The sequence below is a fragment of the Manacus candei genome, unplaced genomic scaffold, assembly GCF_025592945.1.
Source record: "Manacus candei isolate 608988 ecotype Guabito, Panama unplaced genomic scaffold, ASM2559294v1 h1tg000013l, whole genome shotgun sequence".
Taxonomy (NCBI): domain Eukaryota; kingdom Metazoa; phylum Chordata; class Aves; order Passeriformes; family Pipridae; genus Manacus; species Manacus candei.
The window spans coordinates 7,540,435-7,557,364 of NW_026138061.1; the positions used below are offsets into that span (position 1 = coordinate 7,540,435).

Sequence of the window (16,930 nt, forward strand, 5' to 3'; positions counted from 1 at the left end):
AAAATGAGATATATGTCCTAATTTACCACAGAACACACTGTGAGGTCCCTGCAGCCCCAACTTCAAGTTGTGCATTCAGTCCTAGCACAGAATAGCATGGTGGTCTGCCAGGTCATGTTCTTCTATTCTGACTGCCATGATTATGGATAACCAGTGACGACAATTTCATTTTGCAAACAAAATTTTTGAGGAGTTCTGAGTTGGGGGGCTCGGTTGGGGTTTTTTTGGGTATTTTTGTTGTTGTTGCTGCTTTGTTTTCTTTTGGGTTTTTTTTGGTTTTGTTTTTTTTTGTTTGTTTGTTTGTTTGTTTTTTCTGTTCCAAAAGCTTGTGATTAAGATGCTAACTTCAGCTGTTGGATGAGGGGGTTTACATCTATGCTATCTTTGATTTGGAACAAGAATTTAAACCAAGTTAACCATTAACTGGGTATTTTTGTTCTAAATTCTGATCTACTCATCTTTTACTCTTCCCCATCGAAGCTGTTTTGTACATGAAAGTAGCCACAGCTCTACAGAGAGAGCAGTGGAGTATCTGAATGGCTAAGTAATTCCTTTCTGTCTTTCTTAATTAGAAACATTTAAATGGATACTCCATCTCAGGTTCAAGGAAAAATTTCTCAGAACCTACACCTATCCAATTAAATGGCTTGGAACTGGATAATGAAAATTCCCTGCAAATGATATTTCAGGGTCTACTGTTAAATCATTTCAGATTTTGCCATCTGATTTTCTGTAAACTGGATAACTGAACTCCAGTAGCGCCTCCTTCTGAGGTGAACTGAAAATTCCCCACAGAGACCTCATTTTAATGTGAACAAAGTGGTAGGATCTGTATCCTAGCTTCCCCATGGCTCAGTTTACTGGTCTGTCTTGTCACATAAGAAGAGGAGCTATGAATCTGTTTCTAAAAACATTGACATTTTAAATGCAAAGTTATACAGGGAAGATCTGAAGTGATACCTTTGCATGAAGTACTAGTCCTGTGTAGTCAATAAATCCAAGATTTCATCCTTACACATAATTGCATTCACCACTGTTAGTAAAATAACAGATCTGTTCCTTGAAAAGGGACTTCCATAGCAGAAGTTAGTTGCTATTAGTTTGGATTCCTTAAAAACACTTAAAAAACCCCCTTTGCCCTTATTTCTTGCTATCCTTTCTTTTATCAAATTGTGCTCTGAAATGCACTGGTTGTGGAACCTTTGTTTCCCCATTCAGAGTTGCTGCTATTGAGCACCTGTACAGTATCCTGGGAGTGCAGTTTGGAGCAGCTCAGGAAATAAAAACTTCCCTGCAGAGCTGGTAGTGCACAACAGCAAAGCTGTAAATGTTTATTTGTCACTTCTCTCTTTCTCTCACTCCACTTTTCTTCCAGTCAAAACACTGTCTCTACCTGGTGCTACCTTGAGTACGCTCAGAGCTCCTACAAGACTCCAAGGTCCTTGTTTGGATATTTCTGGCCATTTGGCACTCCCCTCTGGTCCCTTCCAACCCAAACCATTCTATCATTCTTTGATTCTGTGATTCTATGATCAGAGTTTGAGGGAGGAGACAGAAATATTCCTCTGATATTTCTCATCTAGCTGCCCTCTATATGTTTCCCAGTTGTCTTTCCTGCTGTTCTGTGCGTTTATTTATGTGCCTCTTTCCTCTCTTAACCTTAGGGTTTTTTTCTTATCCTCATGTTTTCTTTCACATCAACGAGAAATATTGAAAGCAGCCCATGAAATTATAGCCTTTTTTACCACTTTATATCTTTATATCAAACCCAAAAGAGTTGTACAAATAATTTCAAACCTAAAAAGTTATGTATTTAAGAGACTGCTGAATTTCAGTCTGGGCTGTGACCTTAGCAGTTTTCACCTCTAGAAACATGAGGACTGAGAACAGTCTCACTGGGGGGAAAAACTCAGTCCCAGCTCACTTATTTTAGCTTCACAGCTAAGTTCATCTCTGCTATGCCTTCCCTAAATGGGTACACTTGTCTCTTCATTGCACCTCAACTAATTTCATGTCCTGTAATCTAATCAAAAGCAACTCTTCATTGAAAAGAAAATTGCTCCTTTAAGTATATCATACCTTTGCTGGAATACTGACACTAGAAATTGCTGTTGTATACTGGGCCAAGCAAATTATTTTTAAGGCAAAATTATTAAACTATGATCTTGCTTAATCCTTCTATAAACATTTGGGGAAGAAAAATATGCTTTAATCTCGTTTCAGTTCTACATTTTTTTGGTGAATAATCTGTGAATAATTCACTTTCCAGATGCAAAGTATTACTGAGGTATTATGATAAGACTAAGGAAAACACAACCAAAGATGTATTTCATTTAGAGAGCTGTGTGTTTGTTTTTCAAAATAGAGATTTTGGTGCCACCACTTATAAAATGTAAAAGAGTCATCTTGCTTTCAACCCACCTGCCCATAATAGTTTGAACTACACTCCTTGTTCCTTTGGAGGCAGTATCAGGGTCATATCAGTGCTGCTGCATTTCATGCCCAAAGATAAAATAGTTTCAGTTGTGACACCTTTTGACAACAGCCACTGCAGCCAGTGCAGATCAAATCTTGCTGAGTGGATCTGGGATTTGTTTGTTCTTGCCTCACAGACATCTGTTCCTTCTCCCAGGTCCCCTGATGCTGTCTGCCTTCATGCAGCACTAAACCAAGTCAATAAGACCTTTGTCTAAATGTGGAATATGCAAAATGCAATTGGACCACAAAAGAAATGTCTCCTTCTGAAATGTGGTTCAAAGCTGTGTGTTGAGCATAATTTAGTTATAATTTTATTAGCAGAAATTGACCACTGTTTTTCTGCAGCACTTGAAGGTGTTGAGGTGTGTGACCTTTACTGTTAGGTCCTGCAAGTGTTGCGGTCTTACCTGGCCAGTCTTGTCTCTGAATTGTTGAAATATTCCTTATAATATGTGTTAATTATTACATGGAACTATTCAAGAATTGTTCTTTCTTAAATCTGATCTAGGTGATTATCTCAAGCTGTTTTGACTTGGCTGCCATATAAAACTAGGGGAGAACAGAGTGTATGAGTCAAAACCACCCAACCAGCAGAGAAATTAGATTAAAACTGTGTCTAAGAAAAATCTTCATAAACATCTCCTATTACATCTTTTCTTATCCAAAGATTTGGGTTAGAATCCTGGCCACAGTGAAGTCAATGGAAAAAATCCAATTGCTGCTAAGAAGGGCCAGGATTTTATTCCAAGTCTGTGAAATAAACCATAATTAGCCTTCCATCGTGGCTGCCAGAATCCATGTCACCACTTGCTTCCACTTTCTGAATTTAGTGAAAATCTGTCCATAACTTAAGAGACATTTAAGGAATAGCCAAGTGACTTTCTCTCTATCACTTTCTCTTTAATTTAGAAAATGTGCCCTGATACCTTCCACAATTTGCTCTTGTAACAAATGTTAAAGACCCTGCATTAATCTAGTGGCAAATTCTCCCTGTTATTGCTTGCTCTTCTTTTATGTTTTGATTTGAAAAAGTCCCACAGCTCTCCACACTCTAATTAATGGTCATTAATTATATACCATTTTGCTTTATTCTCTGAATTACATTATATCCCTTTCTTACCCAAACAAATAGATGATGGTTTTAATTATCTTTCCATAAATATTTACTTTAGCTCAGGTCAGGAGCTCTTGCTGGATGTTCAGTATGCATTTGGTCTGCCATTCTACCCGAAGTATGAAGAACAATTCACTCTGGAAGAAAAGGGTCTTTCCTTGCAAATTATGCAGTATATCTCCAATTTTGTAAACTCTGGGTAAGTGGGTGGTATTTAAGATTGCTATGACTGGGGACGAGATGAAGAGTATACGGAGTGTAGTCAGTCCAGATCCTGCCCTCTCTCAAACAGCCTCCATTTCTTCTAACAACTTGTAAGCCTATAGAGGGTTTTGGTCAAAACTGTTGGAAAGTCCTCAAGCAGAGCAGACACCAAAGATTTGTAGTTTGACTCTTAGCTAGAAGGAATAGACATTTTGTCTCCATTGACCAGCAGCAAATTCTGCTTAAATACATAGGGGCTGCAGAGGCCTTCTTGTTGTTTCTAGAGCTTAGTTCTAGGACCCACATTCTGAAGTCTCTTGCCTAAGAGTTCCCTTATCCCCCCCAAAAAAGGGGGGACACAGTGCAGCCTTTACTAACTAGTCTGTGAATATTCTTCAGCTTTACTGTGCTGTGACCATGCTTGAGAATGAGGAGTATCTCTAGAAAACTAGTGTGGGAATGGGGGGAAGGGTGACTTCATGTGCTTTTTATGGTATCTTGGGTTGGGTTGGGATTGAGGGCTGTTGAGGGTGTTCATAAGCCTGTGTCTATACAGATTCTATGTACCTGTTCCTTAGGAACTAAGGACTAGGAACTTAGGAACTAACAAGTTACCGTGGATGATTCACCACTGTGGACTGAATTTGAGCCCTGCTGGCCAGAGGGACTGGATACACATTTCCCTGACCTACCCAATCTTCGTCTCACTTTACTGTTCATGTCATTGTTTTCTAATGATCATTTCTCCTGCTCCCTTAGAAATCCAAACTACTTTCATAGTTTCTCGAGAAGGATGTCAGGGGTGATGCCCTTCTGGCCTATGTATCTGTCAAGTGATGATGGTGATAACTACAAGGAGTTCACTGTTTCTTTACCAACACTTAAAGGATTGAAAAAAGCAGACTGTTCCTTTTGGTCTGATTATATCAGAAGGCTGAAAGCATCCACAGGTGAGAAGAGCATTTTCTGACATTAAATAAAATCTAAATTCTCTGCTTAATGTTTTCCTCTGAATGTAGCTCTATCACTGTGGAAAAACACTTTTCATAAATTAAACATTTTTCATTGTCTGGGGCATATAGTTAAGACTGTCCTGAGAGTGAAAGGATGCAACAGTAAACAAATTTATTTTGTAGCAGATAGTGAGTAATAAAGTTTAATTGCTCTGGAGTTAGAACTAGAGAAATCTTCCTGCTGTGATGATATAACAAAGCTATATCTTCTAATAGTTTGCTCTCTATTTGCAGTTATAATATAGACTTTGACTAAATTGGAAGGCTGGGTATACAGGCCTGTTTTGTCTCCTGGAAACACCTAACATGAGAATGCTGAGATTCCTATGGTTTAGGAGGAGCACAATGATGACTATCCACTGTAAAGTTGTAACTGAGGCTTTACTTATATGTCATTATCGTTCCTGTATGCTTTGACTTCACAACAGATAAATTTCTCTGACTTTTTTTTTATAGTTATGCTGATTATGCCCCTTGTATTTCTCCTTCGTCACCATAAATTTCAATGCAGCTATAAGAGTCCTTCAATTTTTTCTTACTGCTTAGGACAGTAAAACCAACTCCACAGAGATTTCAATCTGCTGCCTGTCCTGAATTAATTCTGGTAAATAAAGTCCACTTCGTGGCTGTGTATCTTGTAAATAAATTTGGATAGCCTCGAGGAAAGCAAACAAAACCATCCCTTTTTGGCAGGCAGAGATGTTTTGAATTGTTCTTGGAGGCCTGCAAGTTTGCGAGTGTTTTTTATGTCCTAAGGTTTCATCTTCGAGCTCTCTCTGCTTTTGGGGACATTGCAATTCTGGGAACAAAATGTACTTTCCAAGACACCAAACTACCCAGGGTATCTGTGGCTGACAGAAGACTTCAAATGGGCTGAGGCTGACATTTGTGTAAGGCAAAACTGTAATGTCTCAGAACCATTAATTTGGTGATTCTGATGCAAACAGAAGGCATCAATTCTCTTGTTGAAGAGACAGCTCCAATCTTCACTCATGGTCTTTCTTCCAAAGTGAACTCAAGATTTTGCAGAAAGCCTTTTCATCAGTTTCTTGATGTCCCTCAAAATCTTTCAAGTTCAGAGGGGGTATTTTGATCTCTCCAATGGCTTTCTGGTGGTTGAGATATTGCTAATTTTCAAAGCTTGATTGTGATGTTTAAACAGTCCTGGCTATAACTTCTAGATCTTTTGGGACTTCACCTCTCAGCATTATGCCTGTGTAATGCCAGACTGAGCATTACTGTTGACCAAGCACCACGGACAGAGGCTATTCCCAGCATTTACAGATTATCCCCCCAAAAGGTGGAAAAATATCTACCAGGGCAGATTAGTTTTGGCACAGAGAAGGTCTAAAACCATCCAAACTGGCATAAGAACACAACATTCGTGTATGAGTTGGTCCAATGATCTGTCTAACTCAATATCCTGCCCTTGTCAGTGGCCAAAGCCAAATACTGGAATGTTAAACAAAAAAATAGGGAGGGAGAGAAAAACACACAGAAAGAGTTCACGAAGTTGAGTAAAATTTTTGAAAACAAGCCATAAAGTGTGAAATTTATGGAGTATAGATTGTCAAGAAAAGATTTAAAAAGTACATGTCAACATGTTATTCTTCAAGCAGAACTGAGTACACCCAGCTGGCTCTTTAAGCCAGTGTTTGCTTGGCCCCAGAACCATGCTAATGCAGTTACACAGCTGACTTCTGCTAAATTCCATCTCATAGCAGTGTTGGCTTGTTGCCTTGCCCTGATAGTCATCTTTAATCTTATCTCGCCTTGGAATACTGAAACTTCTCATACAATTTTAATAGGCATCCCATCAAACCCATTTCTGTTCCAGACCTCAGCCTGGGATGGTATCTTATAGAGATTCATACTGTGGGTCTCTTGATAACAATCTGAGCACACCTCCTTGGAAAAAAGATTCATAATGTTCATCAGTTCCCCTAGAAAGACAATATAAAATTCGGATGCTGATGGCTGAAGACCCTCAATTTTTTTTGAGATGTTGTGCTGAAATGTGTCAATCCATCAGTACAAGTTCATCACTTGCATAGCTCCCAAAAATTGGATTCTGCAGGAGTTGCATCCCTGTGCATCATGTTGATGTGTCTCCTTTGCACCCAAGGTTACTTGCTCTACCTCCCTTCAGAACAGAAGCATTGCACCTCTGTTGTTACCTGAGTGCTCCAGCCTCTGTTCCTGGAGTGCTGTCAGGCTGTCAGTCAGGTACTCTGAGGTCCGATCTAACACTTTCCCACCTTTCAATAAATATAAAAGTCCATGATAGTGTTCTTGGATTATTATGGATTGCAATCTGTGGCCTCCTGCCAAGTAGATGGAAGTTACAAGTGTGTCAGCAAGAGGTACTGATAACGAAACAATCCAGTTTTCACATGTAAGTGCAAAGATGTACAGAATGTAGTCTGATGCAGTCTCAACCTATTGTGATGAATTCTGTTTTGCCCATCTCACCTTTTCCTTGAAATCAGTTTTTTTCAGCTTCATATGTCATCTGTGATCTGTAAGCAAAAAACCCCAACATATTTCAATAAAATGGAGAAGAACTAGACAAGCCAGTGATCATAAAATATAACAGAAACTAGCTTTTCAAAAATCTTTCTTGATCCTTTGTATAGAACCAGGTGAAATGTCTTGACTTAGAAATGTCAAATTAAGGATAACTGAAGGCTCAAAGCTCAATATCTCAGTCCAACTGAAAACCGAGGTATTCCTTGTTGTGGTTTATGCTAAACTCATAAATTGCAGTTTCTGGGATAAAATCTTCTCATATTTAGAATCTTACATGTCTTTAAGTTATTCACTGCTGGATCTAGAAACTGTTGTATATTTATCTAGCTTAACTATTACTTGCAATTTTCTTTCCATTCTGTAAAATACTGTCCAAGTCGAAGTAGGTGTTTCATTTTGTGATCAGAGCACAATATTTACTGATGGAATGTATAATTTGTTCCTGGCACATAAATGGAATGTATGTAGATGTAATTGGAGATAATTTAACAAAATTCATGTCATAAATGCATTGATTCATCATGGTGTTTGCTGGCAGTGCCTTTACAAATTATGGAGGGAAGTCTGAATTTGTTTCATTGCAGATAAACTATAAATCTCTTGAATTTTTGTTTGAGACCAGTTTGTAGAGTAGGCATTTTGAGGAGCAGTCTACCTGGGGAATTATGAAACTGTTGATGCTTGAAAAGGTTTGGATTTAGTAAATGGAGTTCCCATGGTTGCATTTCAAAGACATGCTTTATATTTTGAATTATGACGGTTTCCATGGGAAACATCAAAACGATAAACAAGAAGAGTGGCCATTGTGGAAAAAATAAGCTGTGAATGGCTTTTTCCAGAGAATGTGTTAACAACTTGCAATTCAGTTAAAAACAGGAGCTCCAGAATGTTTATGTATATTCAGACAGATGTCTGAATGCTAAAATTCCCCTTGCATAGTATGGTGGACTGTACTGCCTAACAGTGAGTCCCTTTGTAAGGGGCCTCTCACTGCATCCCAAACAGGTGGACTTGGATCCAGTCTTCATCTCTTACTCATCTGACTGGTATCTAAACAGAACCAGTCCTCCTAAAAGAAGTGCCTCTGTAAGCAATGTTGCAAATGGGGAGAAAGAGATACCTTTAGTGTCTCAAAGTTGAATCTTGTCTGCCTAACTCTTGTGCCTACATTTAGACATCTGGGCATATTTTACATGTCCAAGTTAGCCAGACTGGACCCCATCTGTAGAAAACAGGTACCAAAGCTGAAGCCTTTTCCATGAGCTCTGGGACACCAAGGGTAACCACACAAGAGTCCAAAAAAAGCAACAGTATTCAGAGTTCAGACTTGAATCAAAGCCGAATCAGGAATGTTGTGGTTAGAATTAATCTTTTATCCTTTCTATTCACACCTTCCTTTTCAAAATCTCAGCTAGAGAACAGATTCCTTTAGTATGGGGGGATATTTGTGCAGCTATGAGAGCACTCTCTCTAGGAGACATTTAATAAGCACCCTCAGTACACTTTCTTGACACGGTTTGGTGGTGCTGAGGCAAATGTGTCACTGAAATAGGGTGGAAGAGTAAAACCACAGAAGGAAAAACATAATAAAGAAGAGACCTATCAGAGGTGGGGTCCTTGGGGCCTTGTATATTCCAGACAGACAAAAAATTAATGTTCCCCACACTTCCTACCTAGTAGGGAAGTATCAGGAGATAATACAAAAAAAAAAAAGTCTTGGATGAGTGGAGAGCAAACTATTATACATTCCAATGGCAATTATTTAAAGCATGCTGGAGGCACAATTCTTAAATATCATCAGGTGATCTGCTGTTACCCTAAAGCATTTTGCAAATGGACTGCAAACTGAGAAAAATATCTTCCTGAACATTTATAGTTGCATAAAAGTCTTCTAAGTGTCATTGATCAACTGTGTACCTCACAACCTGCTTCATCAAGGATATGACATCTCTTTTTATCTCAGTTATATTGTCTTTTCAGGAAGTGCAAGTGATGGAGAATCATCTGGTGAAAACAGCCCTAGTGAAGCTCCCAGTGAAGGACTTTCCTCCCTGGAGAGCCAACCCCTGGGAGACAGAGTGTCTTACAGCAGATAGGAAATCACAGTGCTATCAGATGGGTTTGTCACATGTTGTACATCTGCACAACCATCTCACACTGAATGAACAAGCTGCTTCCTTTAGTTAACTTTCTGAACAAGTAAAGTAGACTTCTCAATAAGGTAGTTTTTCAAGAAAATTGATGAATATGGCACAAAATAAATACTACAGCTATTGTATAAGGTCAAAAGAAACTGTAATTTGAAAAATGAAGTATCAATAAAAACTGCAAAACCAAAACAAATATGCTTGGACTTCATTTCTTGCAACTACACAAATGCCAACATGTTGTAGTACCACCAGCCAGAAAAAGCCATACATTAAACCACTTAGGAGTCTCTGGGTTGATGAGGCTCAGATTTGTTAGATGTCACATCTGTCTTGTCCTTGATTGTTACTTGTCCTATCACAAGCTGCTCATAGGAGTGGGAGCCTGATTTGGCATTCTGGAGAAAACTAAAAAACTTCAAAATGGGAAGAGAGAACAATGTAAGAAGAGAAGTAAGAGTATGCACCGAGTGTGTTCACATGAAGTCAGGCACATGCACACGTTATATTCATGTCATGATCCTTGTGAAATTATGTGTAAGACAATTTGGTTAAGGCAGAACACACAGCAGAGATAACAGAAAGAATATGTTAATTAAAACTTAGAACTTGTTCTTGGAACATTTATCTTTTGGAAGGAGAAGGTGAGATACAGACTACTTTTGGAAGTGTAGGGAAAATCATAGGATACCTGTAATGGCTCTTAAAGTATTTTGGATTAGGTTGTTAATTCATTGCTGGGATTGTTTGGCATAATCCTCAGTTGCTAGTTTATCACACACACTTTTATGATATTTCACAACATTTCCATTGATTTGAGTAGGACACAAATTTCTTTGCAGTGCTGAAATAATTACTAAAACAACTCACAAGGTTTTGTTTGCTTCTTGAGACCTTTGCCAGTGCATGAGCAGTCTTTACTGCTGTCTTCCATGTATCCAGGTTTCCAAAGATGTTACCAAGACAGAAGAAAAACTGTGTAACACTCATAGTTCTTATACTTACATCTTGTTCAATAAAAATAAAAAGAATCAAGAAGCTTGTTAACTGACTAAAAATAAAAGAGTAAAGATGGAGAACTCAAACTGAATTTTCCATCATTAACTTTATTTAAACTAGCTAACGGGTAATGGAAAAAAATGAAAATATTTAAAAACTTTTTAAAAAGCCCAGATCTTAAACGTGAATTTCAACAGAGGATTCTTTCTTTGCAGTAACTATAGATACAGCAGTTATGATTTCTTGGCCAAAATTGGGTTTACTTTTCCCTCTTTTGAGACAGCTCCTTGAAACCTATGTCTAATAGATTCTATTTACAACTTAATGCACCCTGAGAAAACATCTTATATTAGTAACAGGTATGATTTTGCCTGTGTCCACATATGGAGGCAGTCATGTGCATATTTTCAGCCACATAATTTCCACAGTGGAAGCATCCTAGTCCTTCTTGGCTTGACCCTAATAGTCCTGTCAATCTTCTTTATTATATATATATATATAAATTCTCAATAAATGTGAAAAGTTCTTCTTCATCATCCACTAAACAAATGCATTATAACTAATCTAATGCATTTTAGATCACTTTGACCTCTACACTGGTCTGCCTACCTTACAATCCTCATGCTGAGTCGTTTTCTCCCAGCTAATGTTCTTTTCTTCTGCACTGTACTCCTAAAAAAAAAATCAAATTCTCCAGAACATCAGCCAAATCCCTGTGAAATACTGATGTTAATATGGGCTGCTGTTTGTGGACAATTGGCTTGGTATAGCCATTTGCCAGGCTGTATTATTACAAACAATCACTTTGGGAAAAAGTGGGCCATGAGAGTAACAATTCTGACAAATCAACCCAATATCCCATATGTCCTGCTGAAGAGACATCAAAAGGCTATTGCAGAACCACTGGAATGTTAAATATGTACCTAAACCACTTAAATTCTAGTAAACTATAAGCATATGCTTTTAATTAATATTATTATATTTTATAGGTGAATATTTACAAATAAAAAAGGAAAAGAAATAGTTTTTCTCCCTGCCCTGTATACAAATTTTGGCAGTGTCATTCCCAAAAAGTAATTAGTCTCAACTGGCTTCTAAACCATTAAATAAAAAAAAAAACACCTCCAAAAACTCCAACAGGAAATGCTCAGTTCATCAGGGATCCTTTCACACTACTGTGAACTCACTGTCTTCTGCATCACAACATCATAAAGCAGAAAATAAAAAAAGTTAAAAATATTTGAGAACTAATTGTTGTACACAGCAACTCCAGTACTAACCTCCTGCCCATGTAACTGGTAAACAAAGGACAGATTTAAAACTATTCAGTATTGACTTGTGTTAAAGAAAGCCAAATATATAACCTTTCCCCACTCACTATTCAGCTCCACCTTGAGCCCAGAGATGCCTCTGGAATTTGAGAAAAGGTTTTAATTTTGAACTAGGAAAGCAGCAGCTTAGCCTAGTATCCTCCTAATTACAGTCTTGTCTGTCTGGTTGGCATGGTAGATAGGCAGGTCTGACTTGCCTTTTAGGTCACCCCTCCTGAGGTACTCAGCTTGACTGTCAGTTTGGTAAAAAAGACTTTTGAAGTATGAAATTTTCATAAAACATCTTCATTTCATAAGTGACTGAATGCCCCAAACCCCCCCCCCATTACACTGGGTGCAGCTCTTTAGACCATTCTATCTCTCTCCAGGTTATCTAGAAGCCTCTTTTCTATAGCCCACTGTTTGTTTCCTCCTTCAAAAAAGCATGAAAATACTCTTCCACAGTTCTCTGCACCGTCTTCTCCCCTTATACTTGTCCTGCTCACTCTCCATACCTCGTTTAGCTTGCTTCTGTCAAGGTGCATTTTGATGCAGACAAATGCAGCCTCATGATCCCTTGTGTTCCTCGAATCCCACATTTCCTCATCTTCCCACATCTTCCATTCTGGGTCCTTAAGCTCAAACATTTTTGAAATATGAAATAACATTTGCAGCAGCACACATGATTCAGTCTTTGGTTGTGAACCTCATCACCCGCCTGACTTTACTCCTCTTTCTTTTGGGGAACCACACTATTATTATTGCTCCAATCCAACAGGAGATTTAATTAGAAAAGCATACATGTGGACTGACTGACAGAGAGGTCAAGAAACTTTAGCCTTGGTGATACTGAGAGGCCAAGTCTGCTCCCACATACAATTCTTAGCTAGGAAAATACATTCTCAGACTATTTAGGTCATTGTGCTTTAAACTGAAATACCAAAGCCTGCAGTGATCTGGTAGTGAAGCAATGCACAGAAGCATGATGACTAGAGCCATGCTTTCCTCCCTCCTCTGGAAATGGCTATAACTTACTGAAAGTAAAGCATTCTTTTAAACTTCCTATGAGCACACACACAGACAATCCAAGTTAATGCCAATGAAGTTATTTAATCTGAGCTTTTTGAAAGACAAGCCATCAGAACCTTTCTGTATATGTTGATTTTAATACTTGAATATCTAACCTACAGCATTTTGTGTGATTCTTTGACACAGGAGATATTAGGCAACACAGAAAAAATGTGGAGTATTAGAAAGATTTTGCCATGCAGAGTTGGAAAGAAATCAGCTGACTAAATGGCAATGCTGGAAGGCTAATTGTTTTCATAAGTACTTGACACATAAAGCTGGAACATCACAGTTCTCTTCCTGCTGCCGTAGGGACCCACATCATATAATTCTCTTGGCTAAAATTAGGGTCTCAGTCTTTCACCATAGCAACATCATAGCCAATGCTCTGTATTATATAAAGGCTCATATTCTCTGTAACTTGCTCCAACTACAGTCTATAGCAGTGGCAGTAGTAATTATAGATTTGTGGACTGTCGCTCCTCCCTATATGAAGCTAAAAAAATAAACATGATCACAAAGCCAAAGATCCTCCACATGGTTCTCATTTGGTTTCTGAAACAGACACCCGCCTAGCAGGGATTTTATATAAGTTTCAGGTGTGAGAGAACTTGGTTAGTAGGAAGTGTGATAGTCAGTGCTTTCAACTTTTTCTATTTTTAATATTTTTATATGATGCTGACCTGGCCCAAAGCTGAGGGGTCACTACTTCCTGCCCCTGCAGATATGAATCCTTTGGTCATGATGATGTCAGGTCTCATCTCATGATATGGAAAACTCTCCTAGTTCTCCAGCTGCCCAAGAAAGACCCTTTGATTCCAGCAGTGGATATAACTCAAGGAACTTCAACTGAGAGCTCATGTGCTTAATTCTCAAGGAGAATTAAGACAGTTTTGCATCAGGATTCCTTACAAGTCTACTCATTCTTTAAGAGGCTCATTGTATGAATGGATGTGGAGAAGGCCATGTTTCACAGCACAGATTTTGAGTCATTACAAAAGCTGTTATTTTCTTGTTTTAAGGAGACCTTCTTTTCCTTCCTGTTGTTATTCCTCATGTATTCTGCTGTCAAGGAATTGGAGGCAATGTCTCCAGAGTTTACCTTTTCTGCTTCTTATACAATCCCTCTGCAGAGAGTCCTGTGAGCAAAAGTCAATGAAACTGATAGTATCTTCTGGGCCACTGATGGAAGTCAGATGGAAAGGGATATTTTTAAACATTGCAGATGTTTTTCAAAGCTGATGAAGGAACTCTGTAAGTCAGATCCCACTAACCTGTAGGGAATTTGGATGCCCAGTTCCCATTATGGCTTTGAAACCCCACCCAACATCTGTGAAATGGTCAGTGCTCATTTAGGAGCCTTGTCCCTTTCATGGTGAGTGGATGTCTGTGGAGAAAAGCACCGTTGCAATTGGCAGCAGTTCTTTGACTCACAAAGGGAGAATTTTGCTTGTTGCTTAGCTTCCCTGGTGAAGATTGAGATCTCTAGCAAGACAGATAAAAAAAGTTTGCTTATTTTTTTGTTTCATATGAATAAAACAGTGACCAGTTTTCAGGGGCAGCCAGCACTTTTCATGACCATTATTAGCATGCAAGTACAGTCCCAGACACAGAAGTAATGCACACCTCCATAGGCACCCACATATCCCTATTCTGCAACCACAACATGAAAGAATTCAGAGGAGTCACAATCAGTTTACAGCAGCATTTTATACGGACCACTGAAAGTAGTGATCTGCTCTGCATGTGTCGGGCAGTTTAAGTGAAACGAGAGCCCAACTTCAAGAGCAAAGAGGCTTGATGTTTCTTCTCAGTTCTGCTCCCACAGACTGACACATCATCTACAAAGAATGTGTAAAGTAGAACTGCCTTTCCATGACAGGCTGCAAGGTTAAAAGTCAAACCTGGACCAAAGAAAATTTAAAAAAATGATTTTATAAGGAACTCTATGATTTTTGTCACACTGTAGGATTCTGTAGAACTGATTTAGTTTTGTTTTGGGGTTATTTTTGTGGGGGTTTTGTTTGGTTTTTTTTGAGGGGGGTAGAAGAGAAATAAAACAAAACACCAACATCAGGAGGGCTATTGTTTTGATTTTAATTGTATCACAGAAAGAATTACTTTATGCAATCATAATTGCTCAAATACATCTGCTTTAAATAATAGAAGGATGACTTCTCAGTGAAAAGTCTTTTGTTTAAAAGATTTTGGGTAAGTACCTTAAGAACAGGATACGTAGGTAAGGTAAGGATTTATTCTGGCTCTGAATATCTTGCTCGGTATTTGCATCCTAAAACACAGTGCATACAAGTCTGAATTGATGGCTGATCTTTGGAGTGGTAAGTCAAAGGTGAATGACTGGATACTGAACTACTTGGGAGATTTGACTCTGGAGTAAAGTCCATGTTAAGGTGAAAGATTGGTCAAATAATAAACCAAATGATTGATTGGTTTATCACAGGAAGAGGCCAAAGCAGCATCATTAAATTCAGCATCTCAGCCCAGTCCAAAGTGCAAAAAAAATTCCAAATGGTGTTTTTCATTCAAAATCCTATCTTATAGCAGAGTGAGGTGCATGGCAGTTACACAAGTCAGATCCTTTTACATGGGGTGTAGATCACTCTGTGGTGGTGACCCACAGCACTTTGTTCAGAAGTAGTAGAGATGTTTCCAGCAATGCTTACAGCAGGGGAAGGATGGACTTCACCCTGTCTCTCCCTCTCCATGGAGGACTCTGTGAGGGATAAAGTATCCAGAAAGGGTGCAATCACTTCCCAAAACGTGCTGAAGAGAGCCCTATGTCATATCCACATTTGTCTGAGTTCACAAAGTCATTTAGGCACCTAACTTAGCACTTTAGGAGCTAAGCCCAACACCTGTTTTCCTATTCTTAGTTTTTTTCAGTAAATACTATATAAAATGTGGGTATGAAATTAGGATTTCAAGATCAACCAGAGTTGTGGCTGATAGCCTGGTTTCTCTGACTCTAAAACTCTGGGGGTTTTTGCAGTTTTTGTTACAGCTTCCTGGGCTGTGAGGAATTGTGCTCAGAGATGAAAGGTGAATTCCTTGGACACCATGATGCAAGGGCTGCATGCCCACGTGTGGGAATCCTTGAGGACAAGCACTCCCAGGAGACAGGCTCCCATGGAGCCAGTTAAAGGATCGTCTTGACAAACTGTTCCTGATCCAGCCAACACAGTCAAAAACCCTGTCACAAGCCTGACTGCTTTCAAAGGCAGCAGCTGACAGGCAGAGAGAGAATGCAAACTCTGACAGAGGCAGAGAGAGAATGCAAACTCTGACAGACACGTTTGCTTCAGATCACTTGCAAGGCAGTCTGCTCCTTTCGTGCCTGGTAATAAACGCCTGGACAAAGGCTGAAGCTCTTAAATTTGGCAGAGATCTTTCTCTCAGAAGCCATGGGCCTGCCTTTCGGCTGAAGTCAGAAGTGTCAGGAGAGCCAGAGGCTGCAAGCAGCACTGATTCACACCAGTGGCACTCAGAGTGATGACTGTGTTTATGAGGGAGTGGATTATTCCCTTGCCAAGATGCCACAAGTTCTCTAAAAGAAACACTTTCTCTAAGAAAGCCATTTTTCACCCAAGAAACCCCTAGCCTTCCACCCTGGGGTCCAGTTGGAGATTTACACCCTTTTTATCACCTTTTTGGAACATTTTAGCATGCTAAAAATAAACCTCTTGAGCTATGATTAGCTCTCAGTAAGCCCATTGTCTCTCAGACTGGAGGTCAATGAAGCCTGGTTGGAAGACTAGAAAGCTAAATTGTGAGGGTGATTCCCAGGAATCAGGTGCTTGGGATCTGCCCAGACAAATGAAACCTACTACTTTAATCCACCACCTTTTACTTTGGGTAAAATTTGTCTTCCCTATTATTATTCTCTTGCATGCAGTTCTCCACGGCTGACCAGGCTGGTTCTGGTGAAGGATCCCATGTCCCCCTTTGTGGTTACTCCTCCACTCCTGTCACCCTCACTACCTCCAAAGTTTCACAGTCCTCTGTGGCTGATGGTCATCACTTCAAGTTCAGTTAACCTGGTGCTTACGC

The 16,930-nt window shown here is 39.1% G+C and overlaps 1 protein-coding gene across 1 annotated transcript in view; it reads left to right on the forward strand.

The window, feature by feature from the left end:
- Positions 1-9,640, forward strand: part of TG (thyroglobulin) — a 147,979-nt gene extending 138,339 nt beyond the window's left edge. Inside the window, exons 46-48 of the mRNA XM_051778582.1 lie at positions 3,651-3,791; positions 4,556-4,746; positions 9,319-9,640. Coding sequence (XP_051634542.1) covers positions 3,651-3,791; positions 4,556-4,746; positions 9,319-9,434 — 448 coding nt within the window. The 3' untranslated portion in view covers positions 9,435-9,640. The remainder of the gene's footprint in view (positions 1-3,650; positions 3,792-4,555; positions 4,747-9,318) is intronic.
- Positions 9,641-16,930: the final 7,290 nt, after the last annotated feature.